The 27,319-nt window shown below is 35.9% G+C and overlaps 1 protein-coding gene across 2 annotated transcripts in view; it reads right to left on the bottom strand.

Annotated features, from left to right (window-relative positions):
- LOC126816656 (centrosomal protein of 78 kDa) overlaps positions 1-27,319 on the bottom strand; it is a 98,131-nt gene that overhangs the window by 13,039 nt on the left and 57,773 nt on the right. For both annotated transcript variants that reach the window (XM_050543372.1, XM_056099259.1), the window contains 4 exons: positions 25,956-26,130; positions 16,587-16,700; positions 10,603-10,667; positions 1,704-1,808 (listed from right to left, as the gene is read on the bottom strand). In XM_050543372.1, the coding sequence (XP_050399329.1) occupies positions 1,704-1,808; positions 10,603-10,667; positions 16,587-16,700; positions 25,956-26,130 (459 nt within the window). The remainder of the gene's footprint in view (positions 1-1,703; positions 1,809-10,602; positions 10,668-16,586; positions 16,701-25,955; positions 26,131-27,319) is intronic.

The raw sequence follows: 27,319 nt of genomic DNA on the forward strand, positions 1-27,319 counted from the left end.
ATAACTCTTGCAGTAATTATTGGAAACTGTTGAAAATCAATAGGCTTCCTCAACTCATGACCTATGCCAAATGTGTATAAATTTGATAACTTTAGTATTCAAAGCTTTCAAGGGACATGACTCTATGATTAATTATTGGAAATCACTGAAAATCAATAGGTTTAATCAATGTATATGACTTCAAAGTCAATTGGATAATAACTTTAGTCTCTAGAGTGTCCACAAGATTCATCAAAGTGATCAAGGTCCATAACTCTGGCAGCAGCTGGGCTGAGAGCAGTTAACTTATTAATGTGTTTATAGAAATAAATTAACGTTTTAACACTGTGACGTCATATAGGTATATTTGGCGGGAAATGGATATACTATTCAGAGACCACATTCCCACCGTAGAAATAAATCGGAATCAAGGGTCAAGGTCAAAGGCACCAAATTTGATTTTCTTAAAAACATTTTCCTGTCAAAATTCCACATAAATCCTAGATATGAAATGGGTTGAATACAAAAAAGGCCATGATTTAGGAGCTCTGCTAAATAACTCGTATTAACTCATTAACTTAAAACTTTTAATGTGTTAATCAGTAGAAGGAAATCAGAACTTACTCTCAGTCCTGTCTGGCAGTAATTACCAGAGACTGCTGAAAATCAATAGGATTCTTCGTCTCATAACCATAGATAATGTGTATAATAAATGTAAAGTCGATGGTATAATTACTTCAGCCTCTAGAGCTTCCAGAGACTGACAGTCGGGGTGACGTTAGCATTAAGAATAACCTTGTTTTTTGTCCAATCCGATCGACTAGAGGTTGTTATTTCTTTGGCCCTTTATCCCACACCATTAACAAGGGGAAACCCTGAGGTACTTTCTCGGGTTATAACCAAGATTGATCCCAGTACCACCTGGTTGGAGAGATAACACCTTACTCAGTGAACAAAACTCCTTCGAAAAACATTTAATTAATTAAAAGTTTGGTCAAACAGATAAGTTTCAATTTCTAATTTGATTGTAGTACACAAAATCTTTGCAAGACTATGGATATTATTATAAAAGAAAAGACATGAAATGAAATGAAATGAAATGGAGTTTAACTTCCTACTGTTCTGCTCCAACCTGGGCTAATGAAGACGGGCATACGCCAGTGTGCTATGAGGGAAATTTTGGATGAACTTTCTCGGACAATGCAGGGATCGAACACTCGACCTCCAGGCTAGCGAGCCAGCATCTTACCCACTTAGCCACCCCCACCCCCCCAAAAAAGAAAAGACAAATTAAAGGGATGATGGAACATTCTGTGGTGTAAAACATAACTAATGAGTTGCAATTGAAAGTCACTGCGTAGATATTTAGTTAGACCTTAAGATGCATTATACACAAGATTTAGATAAAGAGCTGACCGTTCTCGCTATAACAGTTTAAAAATAGATGATGAGAAAGGAATATACAGAAAATTTAAGTCAAATTACTTTATTCTGGGCAAAGTTATGGATTTTTACCATTGTTATGATAATAAACCAAGTTTCGATTATTCATTATTTAATTCAATTATTGAATGTCGATCGTGTTTCAATCCACTAAAACTCACGATCAGAGAGTTGATTATGTGGTTGTCATGTGAATAAATGTCTAATTAGGCAGATTTAAATCTTACATCATGCACCTTTTATAAAATGACAATAAAATTTGATTTTCCAATTTCCCATACCTTTTGTGTTAACTTTCTACCAAAGCTGCTGTTTAGTAAACGAGTGGCACGTCTTCTGGGTTTCCGCTTTGGATCTGGTGATTCTTCTGTCTTCAACCATTTATACTACAAATAGAGAAATGGGCATTTATTGTCTAATCAAGACAAATAGATTACTTCAAAACTAACATATGCGACTAACTGTGGCTAAATGAGACACATTGGTCAAAATAGCAAAATGCAAAACTGTGTAAAATTGCAATTCTGGTTTCAAAAGAGCTATAAATTAACCCTTTCACTGCGTATACCCGGTAGTACCGGGTATTATAAAATGTCGGTAAAATGCCCGTACCCGGTATTACCGTGTACTCAGTGAAGCCCTCGCTAAAATTAGTACCGTAACTGCAAGTGCCATCTATTGTATTTTCTATACACTAGAACATATTTCCACGTGTTTCAAAGCAGCAAACCGTAAAATGGCGGAGTGCATTGTGACAACGTAGACGATGCACTCTCGACGAAGTCGTGAATGACGTCTTGCTGACCAACATGTGGACAATTTCGAGGCGGGTGATACACATAATTCGTTTCCAGTTACTTGATAATGATAGTAGTCAGGACAGTGATTGGTATTATGAAGTGTGTGATTTGTTGCGCGACGTTCCGCCCATGGCTAGCTATGTCTCCCGTGCATGATGAACAAGCCCAATGTGAACACGATAGCCCTGTGTCTGCAGTAGATTCTGACAATAATTCTGATGTTGATAATAATGCTGGCCTGCTGGATCGTAAAATACGTAGGTAATTCCTGATTCCCGAACGTGTAGATCTATTGACTGACTATATTGATAATGATATGGGACTTGGGGATGAAAGTGAAAGTAAAAACAAGGTATTGCAATCGCACGTGGTCATGGCAGCGGGAGACGTGATGCGCGTGTTCGCGGCGGCATTGCTCATGGCTGCTATTGATATTTTTGTTCATTTTATATATCTTTATCAAAATCCAGTAAAAAAAACCAATATCTTTTAAGTATTTCATGGAGAAAAATTCGTTTTCGTGTTAGCTTTAGTGTGAAATGAGAAATCCAAAATGGCCGCCATGACGTCACGTGACTACATTATTATGCAAATTTCCAAAATTCTATTTTTTCCTCTTAGCCCAACCTCATGCCCATCCCAACAGACAAAAAGATTTTTCATAAAAGCTTCCATAAGTACTGCTTGGCATTCAGTTCCAACCTCCCTTTTTTCCTCAAAAAAGGGTCTAGCACAGGCAGTGGATTTACGTCTAGCATTGAAAGGGTTAATATGACATGATTTAAAACACTACTACTTCTGAATTTTAATTACATGCTACGTTTCAATACACATACAGGTATTGCTATCATCATTTGCTTGATAGAAATACCTGTATGTGTATTTAAACGTATTGTTGCATGTTTTTAAATTTCAGAAGTAGTAAATCCATACCACATGTTTTATTTTGTGTACTCTATTTCTATATGTCTTACAAGGATTGTGACATGATTTATCATGAAAATGGCTGACATATCTAGCTTTCAAGTGTTATACACAATAAAATTAATCATTAGAAAAAAAGCAAGAGTTCATAGAAAACAAAAACATAAAATTTTATGCATTCTAATAAGTTTTCCCATTTGAACAATAAGAGTAAGATATTTATTATGCTTGAAACTCAAAGAGATAAAAGAAAATTATTTTCTTGTTTCGAACCCCATTTGAAATAAGTGGTTTGCAATATGTGCCTCATTTATCAGGGCTTGTGACTCATTTATCAGATTTTAATTTCATTATTTAACCTGCAGGCAATAGAAAAACGGTATCTCTTGTATGGCTCTCAATTTATAGTTATTGAAAGATTTTTACAGCCAAGACTGCATGAGTAAGTTCTAAACCATAACAGCGAATTGCTTTGTTATTGAAGTAGTTATTTTTATTCAGACAGTGAGGTCTAAACCACCAAGTAGTTATAACAATCAAATTTGCATAGTTTCTCAACTACTGGGCAAAAAAGATAGGTTGCCATTTAACAAAACATATGCCCACAGCAGTTAATTCCTGGGGAATCTTTAGGCAAATAAAACGCAAATAATTATTATTTTTATATGACATAGTTAGGCACATTGACAAGAATCTATCACATAATAACGGGGATTAACTCTAGAAGTAATTATCGGAAATTATTATAATTATGATTCATTGCAATAATAGAAAAAAAACCAAACCTAAATTAATATTAAGCACTAGTACTTAATGAAAATTGTTTGAATTCAATTGGATGACAACTCATTGATACCAGTCAATAGAGCGTTCAAAAGACTCAAAAGGATTCTTGCTAATCTGGAAAATGCATTATTAATTTCAAGCAAAAATTAGATGATAACTTTCACTGAAGATTTTGCAAAGTTAACAAGGACCATAACTCTAGTAGTAATTAAAGGAATCTGCTGAAATTATATTACCCTTTTTGTTTCTCAAGGACAAGGACAGTAACACTGGAAGTTATCAGAATTTAAGGAAATTCAATAAACATTTTATTATTCTCTGTAATGTTAACAATGCCGAAATTCAAAAGGGGTCTTACCGTCTTGGTGTCAATAATGTAAACAACATACGCAGTTTGAAAAAGATATACATGTAAGATAATACAAGAGCATCGCTAACGCAGCAATATACGTCCACATTCCTGTTTTGTTTGATATGGTCCAGTTTGCATTGAGGGTCTGTGAAATAAAACTGGGTTGTAGGACTGCTATCAGTTTAACACTTCGTTCACATTAACAGAACACAATTTTATTTTAAAACAATCGATGTCTTTATTCTAAAAGCATGGCGTTTCGAATAGGTATGCAAAGTTTCAAAAGGATCTGTTAAGAATTGCGGTCTGTAGGCAAAACACAAGACACACAAACATTAGGCGTGGCTCTGTCCCAAGGGGTCGAGCATGCACCAAAAATAATAATAGAGGTCGGCCTTAGGATTAAGGAATAAGTATAAATAGTAGCCTTAGGCTATAAGGAATAAGTATAAAAAAGTTTTCAAGATGATCGATTAAGAAATGCGGTCTGCAAGTGACACACAGACATAAAAAAAGAAAATGGGCGTAGCTCTGCCCCTGGGGGTTGGGTATTCACCACAAATAATAGGGATGTTCCTTAGGACAGAAGGAATATGTATGCTAGGTTTCAAGGTGATACGATAAAAAAATGCGATCTGTAGATGACAAACAAATAAATAAATATAATGGATGGGCGTGGCTATGCCCCTGGCGGTCGGGCATGCACCAAAAACAATAGGGATCATCGTTAGGGTATAAGCAATTCATATGAAATTTTTTCAAGACGATTAAGAATTGTGGCCTGTAGGTGACACACAGACAGAAAAAGAAAAGAAAATGGGCGTGGCTCTGCCCCTGGGGGTAAAAAAAACAATAGGGATCATCGTTAGGGTATAAGCAATTCATATGAAAAAATTTCAAGACGATTGATTAAGAATTGTGGCCTGTAGGCGACACACAGACATAAAAAAGAAAATAGCCGTGGCTTTGCCCCTGGGGGTTGGGCATGCACCCAAAACGATAGGGATGTTCCTTAGGGTACAAAGAATAAGTATGCAAAGTTTCAAGATGATACGTTAAGAAATGTGGCCTGTAGACGACAAACAAACAAATACAAAAAATGGGCGTGGCTCTGCCCCGGGGAGGCGAGCATGCACCAAAAACAATAGGGATCTTCCTTGGGGTATAAGGAATAAGTATACCAAGTTTGAAGAAAATCCAGTAAGAATTGCGCCCTGTAGGCGACACAAAGACACACGAAAAGAAAATGGGAAATGGGCGTGGCTCTGCCCCTGGGGGTTGGGCATGTACCCCAAACGATAGGGATGTTCCTTAGGGTACAAAGAATGTGTATGCAAGATTATAAGTTAAGAAATGTGGCCTGTAGACGACAAACAAACAAATACTAGAAATGGGCGTGGCTCTGCCCCTGGGGGTCGGGCATGCACCAAAAACAATAGGGATCTTCCTTGGGGTATAAGGAATAAGTATACCAAGTTTGAAGAAAATCCAGTAAGAATTGCGCCCTGTAGGCGACACAAAGACACACGAAAAGAAAATGGGCGTGGCTCTGCCCCTGGGGGTTGGGCATGCACCCCAAACGATAGGGATGTTCCTTAGGGTACAAAGAATGTGTATGCAAAGTTTCAAGATTATTAGTTAAGAAATGTGGCCTGTAGACGACAAACAAACAAATACTAGAAATGGGCGTGGCTCTGCCCCGGGGGGTCGGGCATGCACCAAAAACAATAGGGATCTTCCTTGGGGTATAAGGAATAAGTATACCAAGTTTGAAGAAAATCCATGAAGAATTGCGCCCTGTAGGCGAACCACAGACACACACACACACACACACACACATACATACATACACACACACACACACACAGACAGGGGCGACGGCATAATACGTTCACATTATGAATGTGGACGTATAAAAAGGAGTAATAAGAGGACAACAGATGGACGAACAGGGTTTGACAGTAATGTACAATCACATTTAAACAAGATGTAAATGCAAGATGGGTGTTTGAAAAAACAAAGATTGACACAAGCCAAATAATCTATTTTCTTTTCTAAAGACTTATCTGCTCCTAGTTCTGTAATAACAATGGTACAGACAGAAGAATAATTAAATACAGATGAGAACTGGAACAGAATAAATAAAGTAACACTAAGGATGTTAACAATAAAGTCTAGTCAGACACAATGTAAGAGGGGGAGTAATAATTAAGTCAGTTCGCAAATTCACGTTGATGACCTACAGGCCAAATATTTGTCTGTTCTAAATTCTAATAAAACATGACCCAATTTATCTAGAGTACAAGTTAATTATATCTAGTGAATTTTCAACCAGGATTCTGTCTTTATCAAATATACTACTACTACTTTAGCTTCCACCTGAGGTCATATCAAAAACAACCAAGTACTTCTAGCTAGGGTGATATCAAGACATCCAAACACTTCCAGTCACCTTGGGTAATATCAAAGACAATCAAGCACTTCCACCTAGAGTAGCACTGTCTAGGGTGATATCAGAGACATCCAAACGCTTCTACCTCGGTTAATATCAAAGATAATCGAGCACTTCCACCTAGAGTAGCACTGCCTAGGGTGATATCAGAGACATCCGAACGCTTCTACCTAGGCTGATATCAACAACAATAACACTTCCACCTATGGTGATATCAAAGACTTCTACCTAGAGTGATATCAGAGACAATCCAAATACTTCTATCTTGGGTGATATCAAAGACATCCAACACTTCTAGCTAGGGTGATATCAAAGACAACCAAATACTTCCAGCTAGTGTGATATCAAAAAACAAGCAAACACTTCTACATGGGGTGATATCGAAGATAACCAAACACTTCCACAAGGGTGATATGAAAGACAACCAAACACTTCTACCTAGGGTGATATCAAAGACAACTAAATGCTTCCACCTTGGGTGATATTAATGATGATATTAAAGACAACTAAATGCTTCCACAGCAATATCAAAGACAACTCCACCTGGGATGACAAAGTATAGAGTTCAGTGAAGGTATTACCAGCGGCTGGCCAGGCAGGATACGCCCACATTTTTGAGAGATGGATAGAGAACAAGCTAAAACGAAAGTGATTTTTCCTACAATCAAGGGCAATAATTCTTGAAATTACAATTCGATATGCGCAAATATCGAAAGGAACCGAGATCTTTGGGTTATAAACTAACATTTCAAGTTTCAACAAAATCGGATAAAAATTGTGACCTCTATATAGGGTCCACAACCTTGATATACCATATTTTTATGCTATTTGAGAACGAGGGGCCATTTTGTCTGTCAGTTTTGGGCCGATTTTCACGAAATTCGAACTCAGCCATCCTTAGGGTATAATGGGGATATAATAATACGTTTTTTAAATCGGATAAAAATTATGACCTCTATAGGGACCACAAGCTAAAAACGTGATTTTTCGTACAATCAGGGGCCATAATTCAGGAAGTTACGGTCCGATATGCGCGAATATTGAAAGGAACCGAGATATTTGGGTTATAAACTTACATTTCAAGTTTCAACAAAATCGGATGAAAATTGTGACCTCTATAGGATCCACAACCTTGATATACCATATTTTTTACGATATTTGAGAACGAACGGCGGCCATTTTGTCTGTCAGTTTTAGGTCGATTTTCAACAATAATATACAATACGGTATATAATTAATCATAAACCATGTGTGAAGAAGTCAAAAAGTCAAAACTTATGCAATGTAGTTCCAAGGTATATTGACAAAGAAAAGCAACATAATTAAGTAATTATAATATAGATGGGTAACAATACAGTTGAATAATGATAATACAATGGATTACTTAATGTTCTTGAAATAAAGAGACTGGGATTACGATTGAGCTTAGGGTGGTATTGTTTCATGTTAATGACTTCTATTAAACAAAGAGCTAAATCTGCCTATTGACGGTCTTTCTTTAGGCCTTAATGTTATTTAGATTATTAATTAGACATTTATTAACATGGCAAGACCATAATCATCTCTCAATGCCATCTGATGCTTCTGATCTACTGTTCAACAGCAATTGAATAAATGCAAAAATGGATAATCAAGACTTTTTTATATTTTCGTCACAACGGCAACAATGACAATCGAGGCTACAAGGTAATTAAAATGAATATTTCATGGCTTAGAGTGAAGTAGTTTGACTTAAATTTTTAGAATATTCCTGTTACATTATCTATTATTTAACTATTGTAGTGAGAACTGTCAGCTCTTTATCTAATCTCCCATAATGTATCTTTAAGTTTTGGTGTCATGTATTGAAAACAATATGGCTGCGAGTGAAATGCCGCTGAAGACTGGCTTCTATTATTTAACCAAACTACACCTAATTGAATTATTTTTGGACTGATATACTTCAGTTTACACGGAATTCAAAATCCTTTGAATGACGATCAACGTCTTTTATAGAAGTATAATGTAAATGTAATGAAACTGTCTCGTGAGACTATTAGTATTATTCTTGTGATAGATCAAAGACTCAATTGTTCTTTGAGACGTTGAGATCACAAAACTATGGTCTGAAGGGCAGGCAGTATAGTAGACTGGCTAGAGGCATAACTTCCTGACATTAACAACAACATGATATCTATCATTTCTACATCCTCTTATCGATGACACATTTTACATAAAACATGTGCAAGTTAGACATAATCAAAATAATCCTATTGATTACCTATCACTGATTGAAAACACAACATGTCCTAAAATATTTATATTAATAATCATTATCAACAAAATACACAGCCTGCTTCTTGTCAAGCGTAAAATTATACGGCAGAATTTCAGAATTGTCTGAAGGGTTGGGACAACAATAAGACTAAAAACTAGGGCTACCATTTATGTCTTATCTATATCAGACTGATCAATCTTAGAAACAGATTAAGACTGATACTACATCAAGTATTTTACATAATTACAGTTGAGTTTATATAAATCAAATGAATTGGGGTTTAACATCGGACTACTGTTCTGATCCAGCAGTGCTATGAAGGAAATTTGACCCTGACAGAGGCACTATGGCAGACTAACTTTCAAGGGATCGCATGTATATATATATATATATATATATGGGACTGATTTTTCAGACCATTCAGACAACAAGACTATTTCCTGTAGTGCGATCTTCCTGCCCTTACTATTCAGATGCATTGGATAAAACATAAACAGGAGCTTGTCAGGACAAATTTGTCTCCTCGCAGACATTGCATATCACTATAACTTGGATATCATGTAGTTGTGTTATTTTAGTAGGGGTTTCTGTATTTAATGTCTAGATATGAGTATTGGGTTTATAACTGTTTAGTTTCAGAGAGAGAGAGAGAAAAATGGGGTTTAACGTCCACTCGACACAAACTAGGTCATTTCGGGACTAACATATGGTTTAATTTTATTTACATATTTTGCTTGCGCGTAGGGGTCTTTAGCTGTGGGAGGAAAACGGGTCCCCGGAGAAAACCCACCAGGTTGGACAGGCGACCCTACTCCTTGCCACGTACAACCGGGGATTCGAATCCACGCCAGTCGACTCAATGACATACTTTATGATCCAGCGCGCACGCTAACCATTCAGCCATCCAACCCCCCCCCCCGCCCCTGTTTAGTTTCACGAACATAAATGAAATGAAATAAAATGAGGTTTAAGGTCCTACTGTTTTGCTCCGAACTGGGCTAATGAAGATGGGCATACGCCATACAGTGTGCTATGAGGGAAATTTTGCCTGGACAGCGGCACTACGGCCTACTCTTATATCGAATTCCAACTGGATGAACTTTCTCGGCCGATGCAGGGATCGAACACCCGACCTCCAGGCTAGCGAGCCAGCATCTTACCCACTTAGCCACCGTGATCCCCTTTCACGAACAGTGTTGAGTAATACTAAACAGTTGTAAACCCACCACTCATTACATAATCTAGACAGATCATTTTAAACCACAGTAGAAACCCACTAGCTTCCTATGATTCTCAACAAATTTGAACAGTTTTCCAACAATGGTTAGAAACTAATCATCCAATACCGAAACTCCTGCTAAAACTGCACAATTACGTGATACCTGAGTTGTAGTGCATGTAACCACAGAAATGAATATTACTATGTAACCACTGAAATGAATATTACTTTGCTAGTCTCAAAAATACCACAGATTGGCAAATCATTAAACCTAATTCCATTCCTTCAATCATAATCTACTGCAGTGTTCATCTGGATTTACAGTAACATATTAAAGCTATATTGCATGTAATCATATTAACATGAATTATTTATTTGTAGTTAACATACCTCTGTATCTTGACCTTTACTGTTCAACATAAGTTGCTCCATAATTGCATGTATAACATCTCGCTCTGAAATAACATTAAATGCAGTTTAGTTAGAACCATCTTCATCAAGCAGTGAAGTGCAGAGGTTTGGTGATACGGGGGGACCAAGTCCTTGATTGTATGGCCCCATGACTCAGGTATAGGATCTAGCACCGAGAAAAGTCAGAAATGATGATAATTTAAGTATGTAAAATCGGATTAAATAATCTTTTATTCAAATTAAATTAAATCAGACATATTAATTAAGTGTATGTGCTGTCACAAATCAGATCTACTAGAAAAAAAACCCACTTACACTACATTAAATAACATTAAACCGTTTCTTTTGGCCCCTCCCCCTCAACAAAACATCAATCAGCAGATAAATAGTTAATTAATGTTTTCAGATAACCACCAGCGGTTATAATCTGAATTATTTCACAAACTGTAAAAATTCATAAAGATGTTTAAATTTATACAGTTAAAAGGAGTGTCAACCGACTCGGAACTAACACATGGTTCAATTTTATTTCAATAATTCGCTTGCGCATTGGGTTTTTAGCAGTGGGAGGAAACCGGAGGACCCGGAGAAAACCCTCGAGGTTGGACAGGCGACCCTACTCCTTATCACATACAACTGGGGAATCGAAACCCCACCAGTTGACTCAATGATAGACCTTATGATACAGCGCATACGTGCTAACCATTCGGCCATCCAACCCCACACATCTTTATAATTGGTGCAGTCAACAAAAGATATAATAATAATAATAGCGCCAACAATTCAACTCAGCGAGCTGCTCTCAGGTGCTTTACATGAGTACAACTAATATAAAATTACAACAATCATAACACATTAATCCATAAAAAAGACAAACAAAAACGGAGAACATTATTCAGTATGCATGGTAAAAGTTTGACACAAACACAGATTAAACCGTATTCAATCAGTTGTATATTTGATTAAAAAGTTAGGTTTGCTTTTTGAAAATGTGAAGAATTGAGGTGAAGAATCGTCATACGTAATAGACAGTATTTTAAAATTGATACGTTGACGGACTGGAAGCCCAATGGAGATCAAATTGGTTAAAACACAGATCCTATTTCGTTTCGTTTTTATAGTTCAAAATTTCGTTTTACTTGTCTTCAGATCCTATTTCGTTTCGTTTTTATAGTTCAAAATTTTGTTTTACTTGTCTTTACTACACTTGATCTGGAAGAGTTGTTATTTAACTTGTGTTCTGAATGGTGTCAGGGATAAGCCAATGAAACGGTCTGTTACTGCGAGCTTTAGGCATGTTTTTCACGGAACTGTGGGTAATCCACTAGTAACATCAATGCTGATTGGTTAATCAAATGTCTGATGTCATAGGGTCATAAGTCGGTCTTTTGACCCCTGACGTGACCTATCGCTATAACTTGTCAGATCTTCAGTAGTGTAGGCCATCGAAAGTATAAAAAAACGAAACGAAATATAGATCTATATTTTAATCAGATTGAATTGAGATCTTTCAGAATTGGTGTCATATGTTCATTTGGTTTCGTCTTGGTTATGATCAGGGCTGCTTTATTTTGAAGTTTCTGAAGTCGTTTGATTTTATTTTCAGGCAGATTGCACAAAAGGTAAGTACAGTAGTCGAGTCTTGATGTAACCATAGTGTTTACCAGCATTTTAGTCGTGTCACTATTAATGAAAGATCTAATTTTTCCAATATTATAAATCTGAAAATTAATACTTTTACACATGGCCGAAATTTGTCTATTCATGTCCCGATGAGAGTCAAAATAAACACTAAGATTTGTTACAGAATCTGTTGGTGTAATAGATATATTGCCAATTTGATAATTTTCTGTTTTAGATTTTAGTAGTTATTGCCTGCTGCCGACTTTCATTATTCCTGTTTTGTCATCGTTGAGTTTTAATAAATTTGAGTCCATCCATTTACGAATATCTGATAAACAGGCCTCAAGTTTGCATATCTCAGATGGTTCAGAAGAAGGTTCAAAGGCTATATAAATTTGAGTGTCATCGGCGTACAGATGGTAGTTAAGACCGTGTTTACGAATGGCATTTCCTAAAGATGTTGTGTATGTGGTAAATAATAAAGGACCGAGAACGGAACCCTGTGGCACGCCATACTTTAAAACTGGAAACTGTTGGACAACTAAATGATTATATTGTAAAATAATCAGAAAATATTAAACATAATCAAAATTCTGTCAACTCTAGTCTTCAGTTTTTCCACAACATTCAGAATAATCTGAATATCACAATAACCTTTGATGTTTAATGTACAGTAATTGAACCATTAATCTCTATTCTCCAACTTGTCTAAAAGATATTAGAAGCAACGGTCAATAACTGTTAATGTTGAAAACTCTAATGTACAGCTTTTCTACAAGCTTAATAATTTTATTTTCAAATGGAATGTCGTATACAAACTACAGTATAATCAAAAACAAGCTGATTAATTTTTATATATACAGCAAATGCATCTAAAGATTATTATTGTTATATACAAAACATTTACATCAATTTGATAATGTCAGTTTATATTTGAAAAAGGTAAATAAATCATTATACAACAGAACTGTTATTTAAGTATACTTATATTTCTTTTCTTAAGAAGTAAAAATCAGTAATGCTTTTTAAAACCTTTTAAGTCACTGCTTTGGTGGAGATGATTGTTTTGTAAATTTGGTCGTCAGCTCTTACCCCTGTTTAGTTAAGTTTAGTTATGAGCGTACAATATGAAGTAGGAAGTGAGGATGACACAGCCATCTTGGAATTGTGATAACATATCAAACAGTCTATCAAGTTCCACAACAATCATAACCGAATTAGTGGAGCCTAAGGATTTTTTTTTCATGATTGTTGCCCCGGGAACAAAGAGAGAGAGAAAGAAATGGGGTTTAACATCCACTCAACAAAAAACAAGGTCATTTCGGGACTAACTTATTCTTCAATTGTATTTCAATAGTTCGCTTGCACGACCCGAAGAAGACTACGAAGTGTTACACTTTTAGTTTTTTTTTAATCGGTTCGGGATGACAACACTGGATTAAACCTCATATAATACTTTTATTATTCTTCAAACATATCAAGTTGGACTCTGTAACTAGCCTGTGTTGAGGGAGCCATGGTCCTAGCTTGGCTTGGCACCGGGGTGTCGACTCCCAACTAACTTATATGGCCACTCTCCGTTCTAAACTGTAGACGCCCTCGTTTTGACTCATAGCAGCCTGTTTCCAGCTCTGCTCTCTCGCCTGGATTCGAGATCATTGCGGTCCCCAGTTCACAGCCTTAACCCAAGGCGCCCATGGCCTTCTCTCCACTATCTCCTTTTCATTCCTGCTTATAAACCCTTTCTAGACAAAGGATGAAAGAAGAGATTAAGCAGCTGGCTATACTGAATCATATACCAAATTAAACTTTCAGTACAGATTACTTTACAAGACATTACATAATCGGGCCAGCTATAAGTTTATATTATGGTAATGACTAACGAGTGCAATCTGGACAACCATGGATGTCAATAGCCGACATAAAGATATTTTAACCAGTTCTGCTTTCATGTGTCAAGATGGCACGATAACTATCAATAATATCTGCCATTATGTAACAGAAGTGTATGCATACTATACAATCAGTTCCCGGTTCATAAATGGCAAGTTATGTTCTGGATGTAGTTTCAACATTCAAAATCTGCCTTTATTGACCAAATTCACCATCCAGACAGTATAAGTTGGTAAGGGCTACGATAAAACATTACAAGGACAATGAGCAAGAATTTGATGTGATAACTAATTCATTCTCAAAGTTCAATTCCTGTCTCTATTACCTAAATTCTCTTCAGATAACAAATTTTGTTTGTACTTTTTTATTAAGGCTTTCATACACAGATATCTTGTTGACAAATATCTCCAGACTAATAGATAAAACACATCCAAGTTTCCGCATGGTGGAGCATTGATTGGTTTGATATTTAATAAAGAGCTATCTAAACAGTGTAACACGTCCATAAAAATATCAGGATAGATATGTCAACTAAAAGTAACAGATTCCTAAATATGTTCGTATTAATTAAAAAATGACATGGTTACACTGATTTGTTTCAGATTTAATTAAAGCTACCAATACCAATTGTTATTTGAAGGAATTTTATCAGTCCGAAATGGTTCAATTCCGTTTAGTATTTACAAAGATATGATGAATCGCAAATTAATAAAATCTTTTAAATCCAACTGAATTTAGACTCAGAGATTATTACCTTTGATAGTTTGGTTTATTAAAGAAGCATTATGTAAGGTTTAGCCAAAATTTAGATGGGCTTAAATTAAAGCTCCATCCTTTGTACCATTACCATGATCCAAACATCAGTAATTAGTAAATGTCAGTCCCAACCAAATCTGCAATGGTCAATTTGAATAATTGGTAATTTATAAATTTTGTACTTGAATTACTGTACCATATAATTTGTGTGCTATACATTCCATATAAAGAACTCTATCAGACGTTTTTCAGAAAGAAGATGGCACATCAAGACTTTAAAACCAAGATCATAGTTTGACAACCTCACTCAGCTGTCAGCTCCATTCACACGCTTGGTGTAAAAAAAAGTAGGGTGTTAAACTATGTTTCATTCCTTTTATTATTTCTCTGCTCAAACTCATTCTAGTGCTTAACAACCTCCTATGTACAATTTCTTGCAGGGCCGTCTCAATGCATGGGCACACAATGCAGTTGCTAGGAGGATTCCATAAGTAAAGAGACACCATGCCAATCTATATGCGTTGTAATAACTTGTTGATTAATCTTTGCTGAACAGCATGTTTTTTTGAATGTTTAAACACTGATTTTATATGTTTAATCTAGTTCATTGCTTTTCCAGGGAACCTATATTCTATTAAAGACAGCCTTGGGTTCTTAACAATAAAAGGGTTCTTAGAGATCCATGAAAAATTGCCAAGAAACTTTACAATGTATGATTGTGAAGAAAATAAGCACCATTTGAATTGAATAAGTCTGTAAGGGTTATCAAACACAAAGAAGGTCTAAAAAAATATTTATATTGAATATTCCTTTACACAGCTTCAATTGATGAAAATATTTCCTGGTCTGATTAATTTATATAAAATATATATAACATTGGTACACCCTTTATAATGGCAGTAGAAAACCCATTCAAATCAAACCAGTAGACAACATATATCAAATAATACACAAACCAGAAATGAATACAGAAACTGACAACTAATCAATCAAAATAAGGTACAGACTAATGACGTACTATACAAAGTCTTCAATCTTTATTACAATTCGCTAAATGTGCCGATAAAGATAGCTTGCCAGGCAACAAAACATATTCTCACTAGCAGTGTGATCCTGTGGAGGTGGCCACCAACAACATTATTATCATGTGAGCACCAGCACATAAAAACTAACACCTCATGTTGGTCGGACTGTTCGATCTAACAAAGGATCAAGGAATTATTTAGGCTTTAGTTTTCTAACAACAACTGGCCAACATCTGACAAACAACTCTCAGATACCAGAAAACATTCTGCAAAATTGCACTAACAAATATCATAAAATACACTTTAACCCATAACAGGTCAGGATAAAAATTAATATTCGAAGGACGTCCTGTGGACATGCTATTTACATCACATCCAATATGTTGCCAAAAAGAAACATCTAGCCACCTGTCCTGTGTTATCTCTTTTGACATAAATCAACACTGACCGGTTCCAGGTAAACAACGTCTATTATAGTTTGGCTATGTGTAACATTTCAAGGAAAGCATTGTTTCATAGTACTATATTATAATAAAATGTCTACAGTATTTCCATGTCTCAGCTGGTTAACATACTAATTACTACCATTGTAGACTATTGTATTACATTTTATATGTCATCAGACAAAAATTTATCCAAGAGTACAATCTATATTCCGTAACATACCAATTAGCACATTTTTCCGAACATCGAGGACCACTATTGTTGTATTATATTCTAGAACATCCAGTAGAGCTCTGGCACCAGGATTAGATATACCACAAGATTGTAAATCTAAAGCTGAAATATACAACAAAATAAACTATATAATAAACAGACAGAGGGAGAGGGAAATGGGGTTTAAAGTTCACTTGACACAAACTAGATCAGTTCGGGACTAACATACAGTTCAATTTTATTTCAATAATTTGCTTAGGTGAATGAATCTTTTAGTTGTGGTAGGAAACTGGAGGACCCAGAGAAACTCACATGGTTGGAAAGATAATCACATACATCTAAAAGCTGGGAATCGAAACCATGCCCCTTGACTCAATAAGAGGCCTAGTGATCTTAAGCACATGTGTTAGCAATGAAATGAAATGAAATGAGGTTTAACGTCCTACTGTTCTGCTCTGAACTGGACTAATTAAGACGGGCATACGCCATACAGTGTGCTATGAGGGAAATTTTGCCCGGACAGTGGCACTACGGCCTACTCTTATATCGAATTCCAACTGTCAAGGGATCTTTTACGTGCACGTCAATGTGCACATGGGACCTCGGTTTTTCATACCATCCAAATGACAAGACAGCTGTCCTTGTCAGGCCCTCTGTCCTGCATCACTGACAGGGGGGAACCACGCTGGAAAATCTGGATGAACTTTCTTGGCCAACGCAAGGATTAAACACCCGACCTCCAGGCTAGCGAGCCAGCGTCTTACCCACTTAGCCACCGTAACCCCCCACATGTGTTAGACCCTTCGGCCACCCAACACCCCTATAAACACAGAACTGCCAATAAAATTGAAAAGTAGAAAATTAGTATTAACCATATTCCGTCTTGTTTGCATAAAGAATCTCCCAGTAGGTCAAAAGCTGTGATTTGTCATCCCATATGGCAGCTATGTTATCAGTTTTGTCATTCTTGTAATCATTTATCTTAACCTTTTGCATTGCTTTGTCATTTCTATTACTTGAGTTAATAGAAACTTTGACAGTGTATAATAATCAGTCAATGAAAGATTACAAGTTCAAAATAAGAAAAAAATTGAATGATACATGTATAATGTCAGACTACAAAGTGTTATTTCTTAAAAACATTAAATTGATATTAAATTTTGCTGATCTATTTTTTCTACTTTTGTTAGCTATTAGCTTTATAACATTTCATGATTGATTTCTGTTGGCTTATGATATTCCATTAAAGAATTCTGTTGGCTTATAAACATTTCATTAAAAATTTCTGTTAGTGTTATCTTGTATTTCATCCAACATTTCTGTTAGCTAAAAATCAAACATTTCTGTTAGCTTGTATATAACATTTCATCAGAGATTTCTATTAACTTATATAACATTTCATCAAAGATTTCTATTAGCTGATAACATTTCATCAGAGATTTCTGGTAGCTTTCATTGATGAAATGTTAGCTTATGACATAATTTCATTAAAGATTTTGTGTTAGTAACATGACCGAAATGAATATGCATTTATTTTCCTTGTTTAAATTGAACAAAAATAAAGGCAGAAAAGGTTCCTTTGTTATTGAAATTATAGATCACAATCATATTTGAATTTTGTCTTTTTATTGTGTATTGTCTGAAAGTCTATATTTCTTGTTTATTCTAGAATATCAGGCCTTCCATTTTTTAAAAATCATCCTATTGATAACTTTACTCATTTGTTTATGCCTAATCTTTTACAAAATTATCTTAAAAGATACATCTTCTAAACTTTGTAAATAATATAATACATCTTCATAACGATTGTGGAGTCTGTTGAAATTAAACATAAATCTGCCTATTGCAGATCTTTCTTTAGGCCTCAAATGTTATCTAAATTATTAATAAGACATTAATTAACTTATCCAGACCATAATCAACTCTTGATGTCATCGCTAGCCTGCCAAATTTACTGGATTTGAATCCGATTTGCTGCTCAACGCTCATTAATGATTTAATCCAAAAATGGATAATCAAGACTATGTTTTTTATCGTACCGACTCTAGTAATGATGATAGAGGCTAGGCCTTCAAAAGCCAATATCGCTTTACATGATCTAGTTTTTAAGTGCTTGTCCACGAGAAAACCATGCAAAATCGTGCAAAATCGGGAAGGTGAGGGGTCGGCCGATTCCATTCATATTCATAGGGTTTGGTCATGCCCATGAGACTACTCGATATCCAAAACCGCCGATCTCAGAAATTGACCCTAGCCGAGATACGGCAGGCAGGTGTTTTTGGGGCTTTTATCTCATTTTTTCGTCAATTTTAGGCAATGTTAGCTGTTGTTTTTCAGGTTGTAAATGAGTACTATGAAACAAATGATGATTCGATATATTTGGCTAGGTAGTAATGTTTCAAAAAAATGAAGAAAAAAAAATCTATCTTTCCACTCAGGGGTGCCATTTGGTTATTTCTGAAGTGTATAAATCAAACATAAAGTATCCCAACTTTATGCCGCGATTTCTCCACTGCCGCGGGGTCCCATGAATTCTTTTTGTGGTTGTTAGTAACTGGGTATCAGGTCTCTTGATCAAAAAAATAAAATTTTATATATGTCTATAACTACATTCTCAAAAATAGTGGGTAATTTTGACAAAAATCGAATAAATTCGACAATTTTACGAAGCTTTATCCCCAATATTATCAAATTGATATTCAAACAAATGTAGTATAATACAGACGCCTTCACAGCTGCTATATTTTCGCAACATAATGTTCGTATGACAACTTATACTGCAACTGGAAGTGAAAATTTGCTAAAATTCGCATTATTTCACTCTTAAATCTCTTGATATGTACAGATCTCATTATAAGCTGCAGTTGAGAGAACTGTCATAGCTTACAGTAGTCATTGAATAGTAAAATGTAGGCCTAAATCCTCAAGATTGGAAAATAAATTCTACACTCTAAAAAGTTCCAGGTCAGCACGACTAAAAAGGCAAGATTTTTTCTTTTCTTTCAATTTTCAGGACCGATGTTATCTTTACCTCTACCTGCAACCAACGAATTAATCATCTATATTTAGACTATACCCTACCTACAAGTAGTTTTCCTACACTCTTAAAGTACGGTGATCATCATCTTCACAAAAAGCCCCAAAAATAAACAAAAAACTTTTTTTTTTTTCAATTGGCTTAATGTAGCAATAGGTGTACGTATATATCAGAATATCGAACAGCAACAATTGGTACTAGTAGTAGAGTAGTTCATGTTGGTCTAACTCGTAACATTTTTTTAACTTGTTGTACGTAAAGCAGAAAGCGCAGATTGCTCTCTGAGGTAAGAATATACAATCACATATCAAATACTAAATTGGGCAATGCCCGTTATTGACCTCATGAGTCAATCCTTAATCCTCACAAAATATCAAATATATACAAAATTTACTTTCGGGAGGGAATACTAATCCTTACAAAATATCACATCTAATTACATTCATGAACCCTCACAAAATATCAAATGAATCCTTTCCTTACAAAATATCAAATAAAGTATTATACAAAATTTACATTCATGAACCCTCGCAAAATATCTACAAAATTTACATTCATAAATTTTTACAAAATATCAGAAGGATAAAATAGTGGAAGTACCTCATGAAACTAATCTCCTCAATATATATCAGGATCTATCAGCAGGACGCCGACGTTGTTACTATCATTGACAAATAGTAAATATACTGAGCGCCATGGAAAACGCATCACTTTTTTTTCCCAAATATTTTATTACTAGGTGGTTTTGTATGTATAATATTATGCAATACTATGAACCACTGTTTCACACAATGCTCCCAAACGCAAAAAATATCAGCCTGTGTGCAAAAAAAAAATTGCACGAGATGCACATCAAAAACCCAATATTCACGTGCAGCATTGTGTGTGAGCCCTTTAAAAGCATGTTTCAAATTAATGTGCAGTACATGAACTGTGAAACGTCAATCTGTCGTAATTTGTTGTTGGACGTGTGAAGGAATCGAGCTAGAGATGCCGAGACTTACTGAAAATCAACGGAATGAAGCCATGGGAATGTCCAGGGCTGGCATGTCTACACGTGCTATTGCCAGACACTTCAATTGGCATCAGTCCACTATGGTAAGGTTGGTGGAACGTGTTCGAGTTACTGGATCAACACGTGACCGTCAACGCCCTGGCCCACAACGCGTTACAACCCAGGCTCAAGACCGCTACATCTGGGTCACTTATCTGCGTGACAGATTGTGCCCAGCGACTCGAACAGGTGCAGCAGTCATCGGAAGACAAGGACCAGTAAGTGCCAACACCGTAAGACGTCGTCTAAGAGAAGTAGGACTCCGTGCACGACGACCTTATGTTGGAGCTATCCTCAGGGATCATCACCGTCAGCGGCGTTTGATATGGGCTCAAGGACACCAGACATGGAGAAGAGTAGACTAGCAAAGTGTGCTCTTCAGTGATGAGAGTCGCTTTCATCTTTATCATGCTGATGGCCGTCAACGTGTGGGGAGACGTCTTGGGGAACGTCTTGCAGACTGCTGCGTCTTCGAAACGAATCGATGGGGTGGGGGAAGTGTAATGGTGTGGGGAGGCTTCACATTTCATCACCAGACCGCCCTACACATTTGCAGGGGTCGCATTAATGCTGTAGCCTACCGTGATGATGTCTTGCAACCAATTGTTGTTCCGATGTTTTGAGCGCACCCACAACTACAGCACTTCCAACAGGATAATGCACATCCGCATACCGCCCGTTTTAGTATGGACTACCTGGCTGCTAACAACATCAATGTCTTGGACTGGCCAGCCATGTCTCTGGACATGGCACCGATAGAACATGCCTGGGATGAGATTGGACGCTGTCTGTATCGGAGACCACAGATGCACACCATTGCTGCTTTAGAAGCTGCTCTTGGCCAAGAATGGAACAATTTGCCCCAGGCCTTCTTTCAAACATTGGTAAATTCCATGCGACGTCGCTGCACAGCGTGCGTAAGAGCCTGTGGAGGACACATGCGCTACTGACATCTGTGTCGTACTTTTGGTTTTGACCCCTCTGACTTTGTACCGTTGATTACAGATTAAACATCCATAAGTGTACAAATGTGTTGTTATTGATGTGTTCCCATTTGAATATTGTTCACAATAAGAAGCAAAATAAATAAGATATGTTTACAGGATCATTTTGTTATACGAAAAACTAAGTGATGCATTTTCCATGGCGCTCAGTATATCATCAGGACGGTGTTATAATCATTGACAAATAATAAATATCAGCAGAACGGTGTTATAATCATTCACAAATAGTAAATATCATCAGGTCGGTGTTATAATCATTGACAAATAGTAAATATGAGCAGAACGGTGTTATAATCATTGACAAATAGTAAATATCAGTGGGACGATGTTACTATCATTGAAAAATAGTAAATATCAGCGGGACGATGTTACTATCATTGTAAAATAGTAAATATGAGCAGGACGGTGTCATTGAAAAATAGTAAATATCATCAGGACGGTGTTATAATCATTGACAAATAGTAAATATCAGTAGAACGGTGTTACTATCATTGACATATATGTAGTAAATATCAGCGGTACCATTTTACTATCATTGAAAAATAGTAAATATAATCAGGACGGTGTTACTATCATTGACAAATAGTAAATATCAGCGGGACGATGTTACTATCATTGAAAAATAGTAAATATCATCAGGACGGGTTTTTATAATCATTGACAAATAGTAAATATCAGTTTCCATCTTATACCAAGACTGTACCGGTGGTTTGGACATATTGTCTTTGCCTTTAAGACTGGTAATTGAACGTCAAAAATCCCACTTCTAAAACAAATCAGTTGCCACTCGTGCTTAACGTCATTTTTGGCAACTCGAACACTTGACAAATACCCTCTGATGTCTTTAGTAGACTCTTTCAATAAAACATGCTCAGTCTCTTTAGGATACACAGTGAAAACGACGCATTTTGAAGTAAAAAACTGCGAAAAAACCACATACAGAAGCCGCCATCTTGGATGGCTGGATACCAGAACTGATAGTTTTGACAGAGCGGGTTCTACGACTGCCTGAGCAGGTTCGAAACGCTAGTCTGTCAATTGCCGATGGTATCGAGTCGTTTAGCATCCATATTTTGTCACTATATTGATTAGAACATATCAATATCAGATGATCCAATAGCAAAATTGTCAAAACTTAGACAATGTTATCGCGCATGCACATGAAGATATATGAAATTTTATTTTTTTAATCGAGAGACCTTGTACCCATTTACTAACAACCACAAAAAGAATTCATGGGACCCCGTGGCAGTGGAGATATCGGGGCATAAAGTTGGGTACTTTATAGGGTTCGATTTATACCCTTCAGGAATAACCAAATGGCACCCCTCAGTGGAAAGATAGATTTTTCTTTTTTCATTTTTTTGAATCATTTTTACCTAGCCTAATATATCGAATCATCATTTGTTTCATAAGTACTCATTTACAACCTGAAAAACAGCAGCTAACATTGCCTAAAATTGACGAAAAAATGAGCAAAAAGCCCCAAAATACACCTGTTTGCCGTATCTCAGCTATGGTCAATTTCTGAGATCGGCGGATTTGGCTATCGAGTAGTCTCATGGGCATGACCAAACCCTATGAAAGTGAATGGAATCGGCCGACCCCTCATCTTCCCGATTTTGCATGGTTTTCTCGTGGACAAGCACTTAACTATTATAGTGAGAACTGCCAGCTCTTCATCTAATCTCCCATAATGTCCCTTTAAGAATCCATTATGTCATAATAGTATTCACGAGGAACAGATCAAATTAAGTATTATTTAGATAGGCGCCGTAGGTCTATTGTGTGGAAGGAGTTAACAGTAGTACCATGTACAGGTATAGTCATTTATCTTCTTGTTTGGTAAACGAAATCAATACTCTACATCGTCTAATCTTTTAACCCACAAACATTTCTCTCCATCAAAATTTATCACCGACCACGACATATTATACCATAGATGAAATGTGGTATAACTAATAGGCTTGTGTACTATACTTGATTTATTGAGTGTTGACTAGGATTACAGACAGGCAACTTCATAGCATTCAAGGCCAGCACAGACTGACTAACATTTGTTGGCGTCTAATAAAACAAATATTTTATACCTTTTTTGAATTTTCCGCAAACTAAGAATTTTTAAAGCGAACAACCAACATATGTTCAAAAGAGACCGATGTTGATGTCGCATTATTGATAAGTGACGGGATTTCGATGGAATATTCCGGACATGTCCGACGCTATTTTCCAAAAGTCCTAAATTGTCCGACTAGGAATATGCCCAATCGGACATAAAGACATGGTGTATATTCAAAATTCCGAAATTAATATAGTGTACTGAGCGTATATCTACCACTCTACCCGATTATTGTTGATAATAGGCTGGATTGATTAGGTAGTTGAGTGATCAACATATTTATCGTGATATACCGTCTATACACCTACCTTGATTAACTACTTAATCTGCCTTGATTGACTGACTTAATCATTTGTGGGACAATTCATCAATCCAATCAGCACTTCTAACGGACTATGATTCAATCCAATAAGAGTGATTATAAACTTAATCTACGTGATTAACCTGCGATTTCTCCATTGTCTGACCTTTTAATCTCAATGATGTTCACCGACAACACATAGAAATTAGTCATATATATGTCACATATCCTAATAGTATATAACACCCCAAATCAATATAGATTGTATCCGATAACTTATCTGCGATATCACTTCGGTGGAAGAAGCCGTTAAATTAAGCTATTTCACAAACACACATATCCAAAAAATACTAGACAATGTAAAATGCAAGCTCTGTCTCTGATCGCAGGCGGTTATAGTATAGTACAATAGCTGAAACGGAAGTAGAAATCTTGCGAGATGCATGACATTTTGAAATGAAAATGTGACAAATTCTACACGTCTAATGTCAGAAAAAAGATTCTATTTTGATGGCATATTCTCAAATTCATAATCATATTTTTAATGGGGTTTATGTTTTTATATAAATAATGTTGACAAATATTTCAATTTGAATAGTGTGAGTAGTTAATTATTTTAGACGATTGCACGTGCTAGAGTCAAAGGCGATTATTTAGCAGATGATGTCACTCACTCATGTTGTAGATCAACGGTTACTGCCAAATTTCGGGAGTTATTTTTTTTTTACCTTCTGTATAAAGGAATTTGAAATAGGTACGGGTCGGCAGTAGTCGGCACGCTTTCATTCTATCGTATTGTGGCAACACGTAATTTTGTAGGAATATTACTGACATAAATATGAATACCTTACCGGAATTAAATATGAAAAATAATGAGATGCACCTATTTTTTTTATTACATACAAATTTGAATATTTTGTTGACACATGATTTTTAATTGTGGTCTGAAACCATCTGCTTAAATAGTGATAAGAGTTATGCCCCTTTATTTTCGGTAAAAATGTCTGACAAGAAAAATTTGAAATCCCAACACTGTGATTGACCCAAACATCACATGGTATCAAAAAGTGATGTCAGTCATTTCTGTACCACGTGATCGTAAGTGAAATAGTGATTGGATGTCTATATAAACAGTTTTCCTCTTCTTAGTTGAAATTCAATGCAAATGAGACCAATATGAACATTTGTTGGCCGAACAAGTTTGATCTCGCGAACGTTGTTCGGCCATTTATTGTATTTAGTTTTTTTCAAGAGCATGATTAGATCTTGCCATAAAAGAGAGTAGTTGAGTATTGCATACTACAAAATGTTCAGATACAAGTTATTGATCCATACCATACTTTTTATATTCAGTTGGGTTTAAGATTTGCGATTACCCTTTCTCATGTTAATGGCAAGGTCCTCACCAATATTGGAGATGACTCCATTGTAAGGTTTAGTAACTTTTGTACAATCTGTTTACTTTAAAGTAATAAAATATTTTTAAATCAAATATGGCAAGGCCTGGAGTTGCCATAGATTTGAAATAATCATCTGCCAATATTCAATTCTTTGGTTTAATACTATTTGAAAATCTTAACCAAAATGTTCCTTTAAAAAAATATATCATGTCAAGCAAGCCACCCAATGTTTTTTCCCTTCAAAATGTCAATGTTTCTGAAAAGTTCTGAAAGCTTTCAGGGCTTGTTTTTGTGGTGTTATTGACATACTTGGCGGGAAAGTAATTTCCTGGGCTACTTTCAAATGCTTCTAAAAGCACGAACATTTAAACTAGAATTAATGTCAACAGAATTGGATCTATATAACCAAGTTGTTGAAGAGAAGTTAATCAATGATTAGACAGAATGATGAGAAATAGATCACCTTTCAGCCAAAGATCATCCTTTAAAGCTTCTGCTAAAGCCATCGCTCCTTGATCCCCTATTAAAGAATTATCGTTTAGTGTGATGCGTCTTATACCAGGCATTCTATCTAGATCCGGTCGCCTGTATCTCAAACTGTCTCCCCATGCTTCACTGTGACGCTTCATAGCTTGATGCTGGAAATAGAAACCATTATCATGAACATTCAGATTTAAATTGTAAGTATGAGAATGGTGTTTAAATACAACAGGATAACTGGCATCAATCTGTGTCCTATAAATCCAAATATCTGAAAAGACTTTTTCGTCACACAATTACTAATTCTATCCAATTAAACATAGTTTTGCCAGGCAACAAATATATGACTTTTAATTTCAATAGGATCCCCCTTCAAAGGCCAGTAAGTTTGGAAAAAATGTTCAAAATCTCTTATAGAGTGTATCAAAGTTTTGATAATAGGGACGATAACTGTATAACATTAGAGATCAAGTCTAAAAATCAACAAGATTATCAGATTTAATGGTGTTGAAAATACGTTTATTGGAGTTTGGTAATACATAATCAAGATTTACTCAACTTGATAGTTTACTAAGTTGAGAATATACAATTTACTTGAGATGGCAATACTAGGTTACTAGAGATGGGAATACAAGGTTACTAGAGTTGAGAATATACAGTTTACTTGAGATGGCAATACAAGGTTACTAGAGAGGGGAATACAAGGTTACTAGAGTTGAGAATATACAGTTTACTGGGGATGGCAATACTAGGTTACTAGAGATGGGAATACAAGGTTACTAGAGTTGAGAATATACAGTTTACTTGAGATGGCAATACTAGGTTACTAGAGATGGGAATACAAGGTTACTAGAGATGGGAATACAAGGTTATTAGAGTTGAGAATATACAGTTTACTGGGGATGGCAATACTAGGTTACTAGAGATGGGAATACAAGGTTACTAGAGATGGGAATACAAGGTTACTAGAGATGGGAATACAAGGTTATTAGAGTTGAGAATATACAGTTTACTGGGGATGGCAATACTAGGTTACTAGAGATGGGAATACAAGGTTACTAGAGATGGGAATACAAGGTTACTAGAGATGGGAATACAAGGTTATTAGAGTTGAGAATATACAGTTTACTGGGGATGGCAATACTAGGTTACTAGAGATGGGAATACAAGGTTACTAGAGAGGGGAATACAAGGTTACTAGAGAGGGGAATACAAGGTTACTAGATCTGAAAATAAACAGTTTAAAGGAAATACAGGATTTCCTAGAGTTAAGAAAGAAGGTTTACGTTTACTGAAGATTACTATAGGTTAAAAAGACAGAGTTTATGTAATCAATATTTTTATGTA

The sequence above is a fragment of the Patella vulgata genome, chromosome 3, assembly GCF_932274485.2.
Source record: "Patella vulgata chromosome 3, xgPatVulg1.2, whole genome shotgun sequence".
NCBI lineage: Eukaryota > Metazoa > Mollusca > Gastropoda > Patellidae > Patella > Patella vulgata.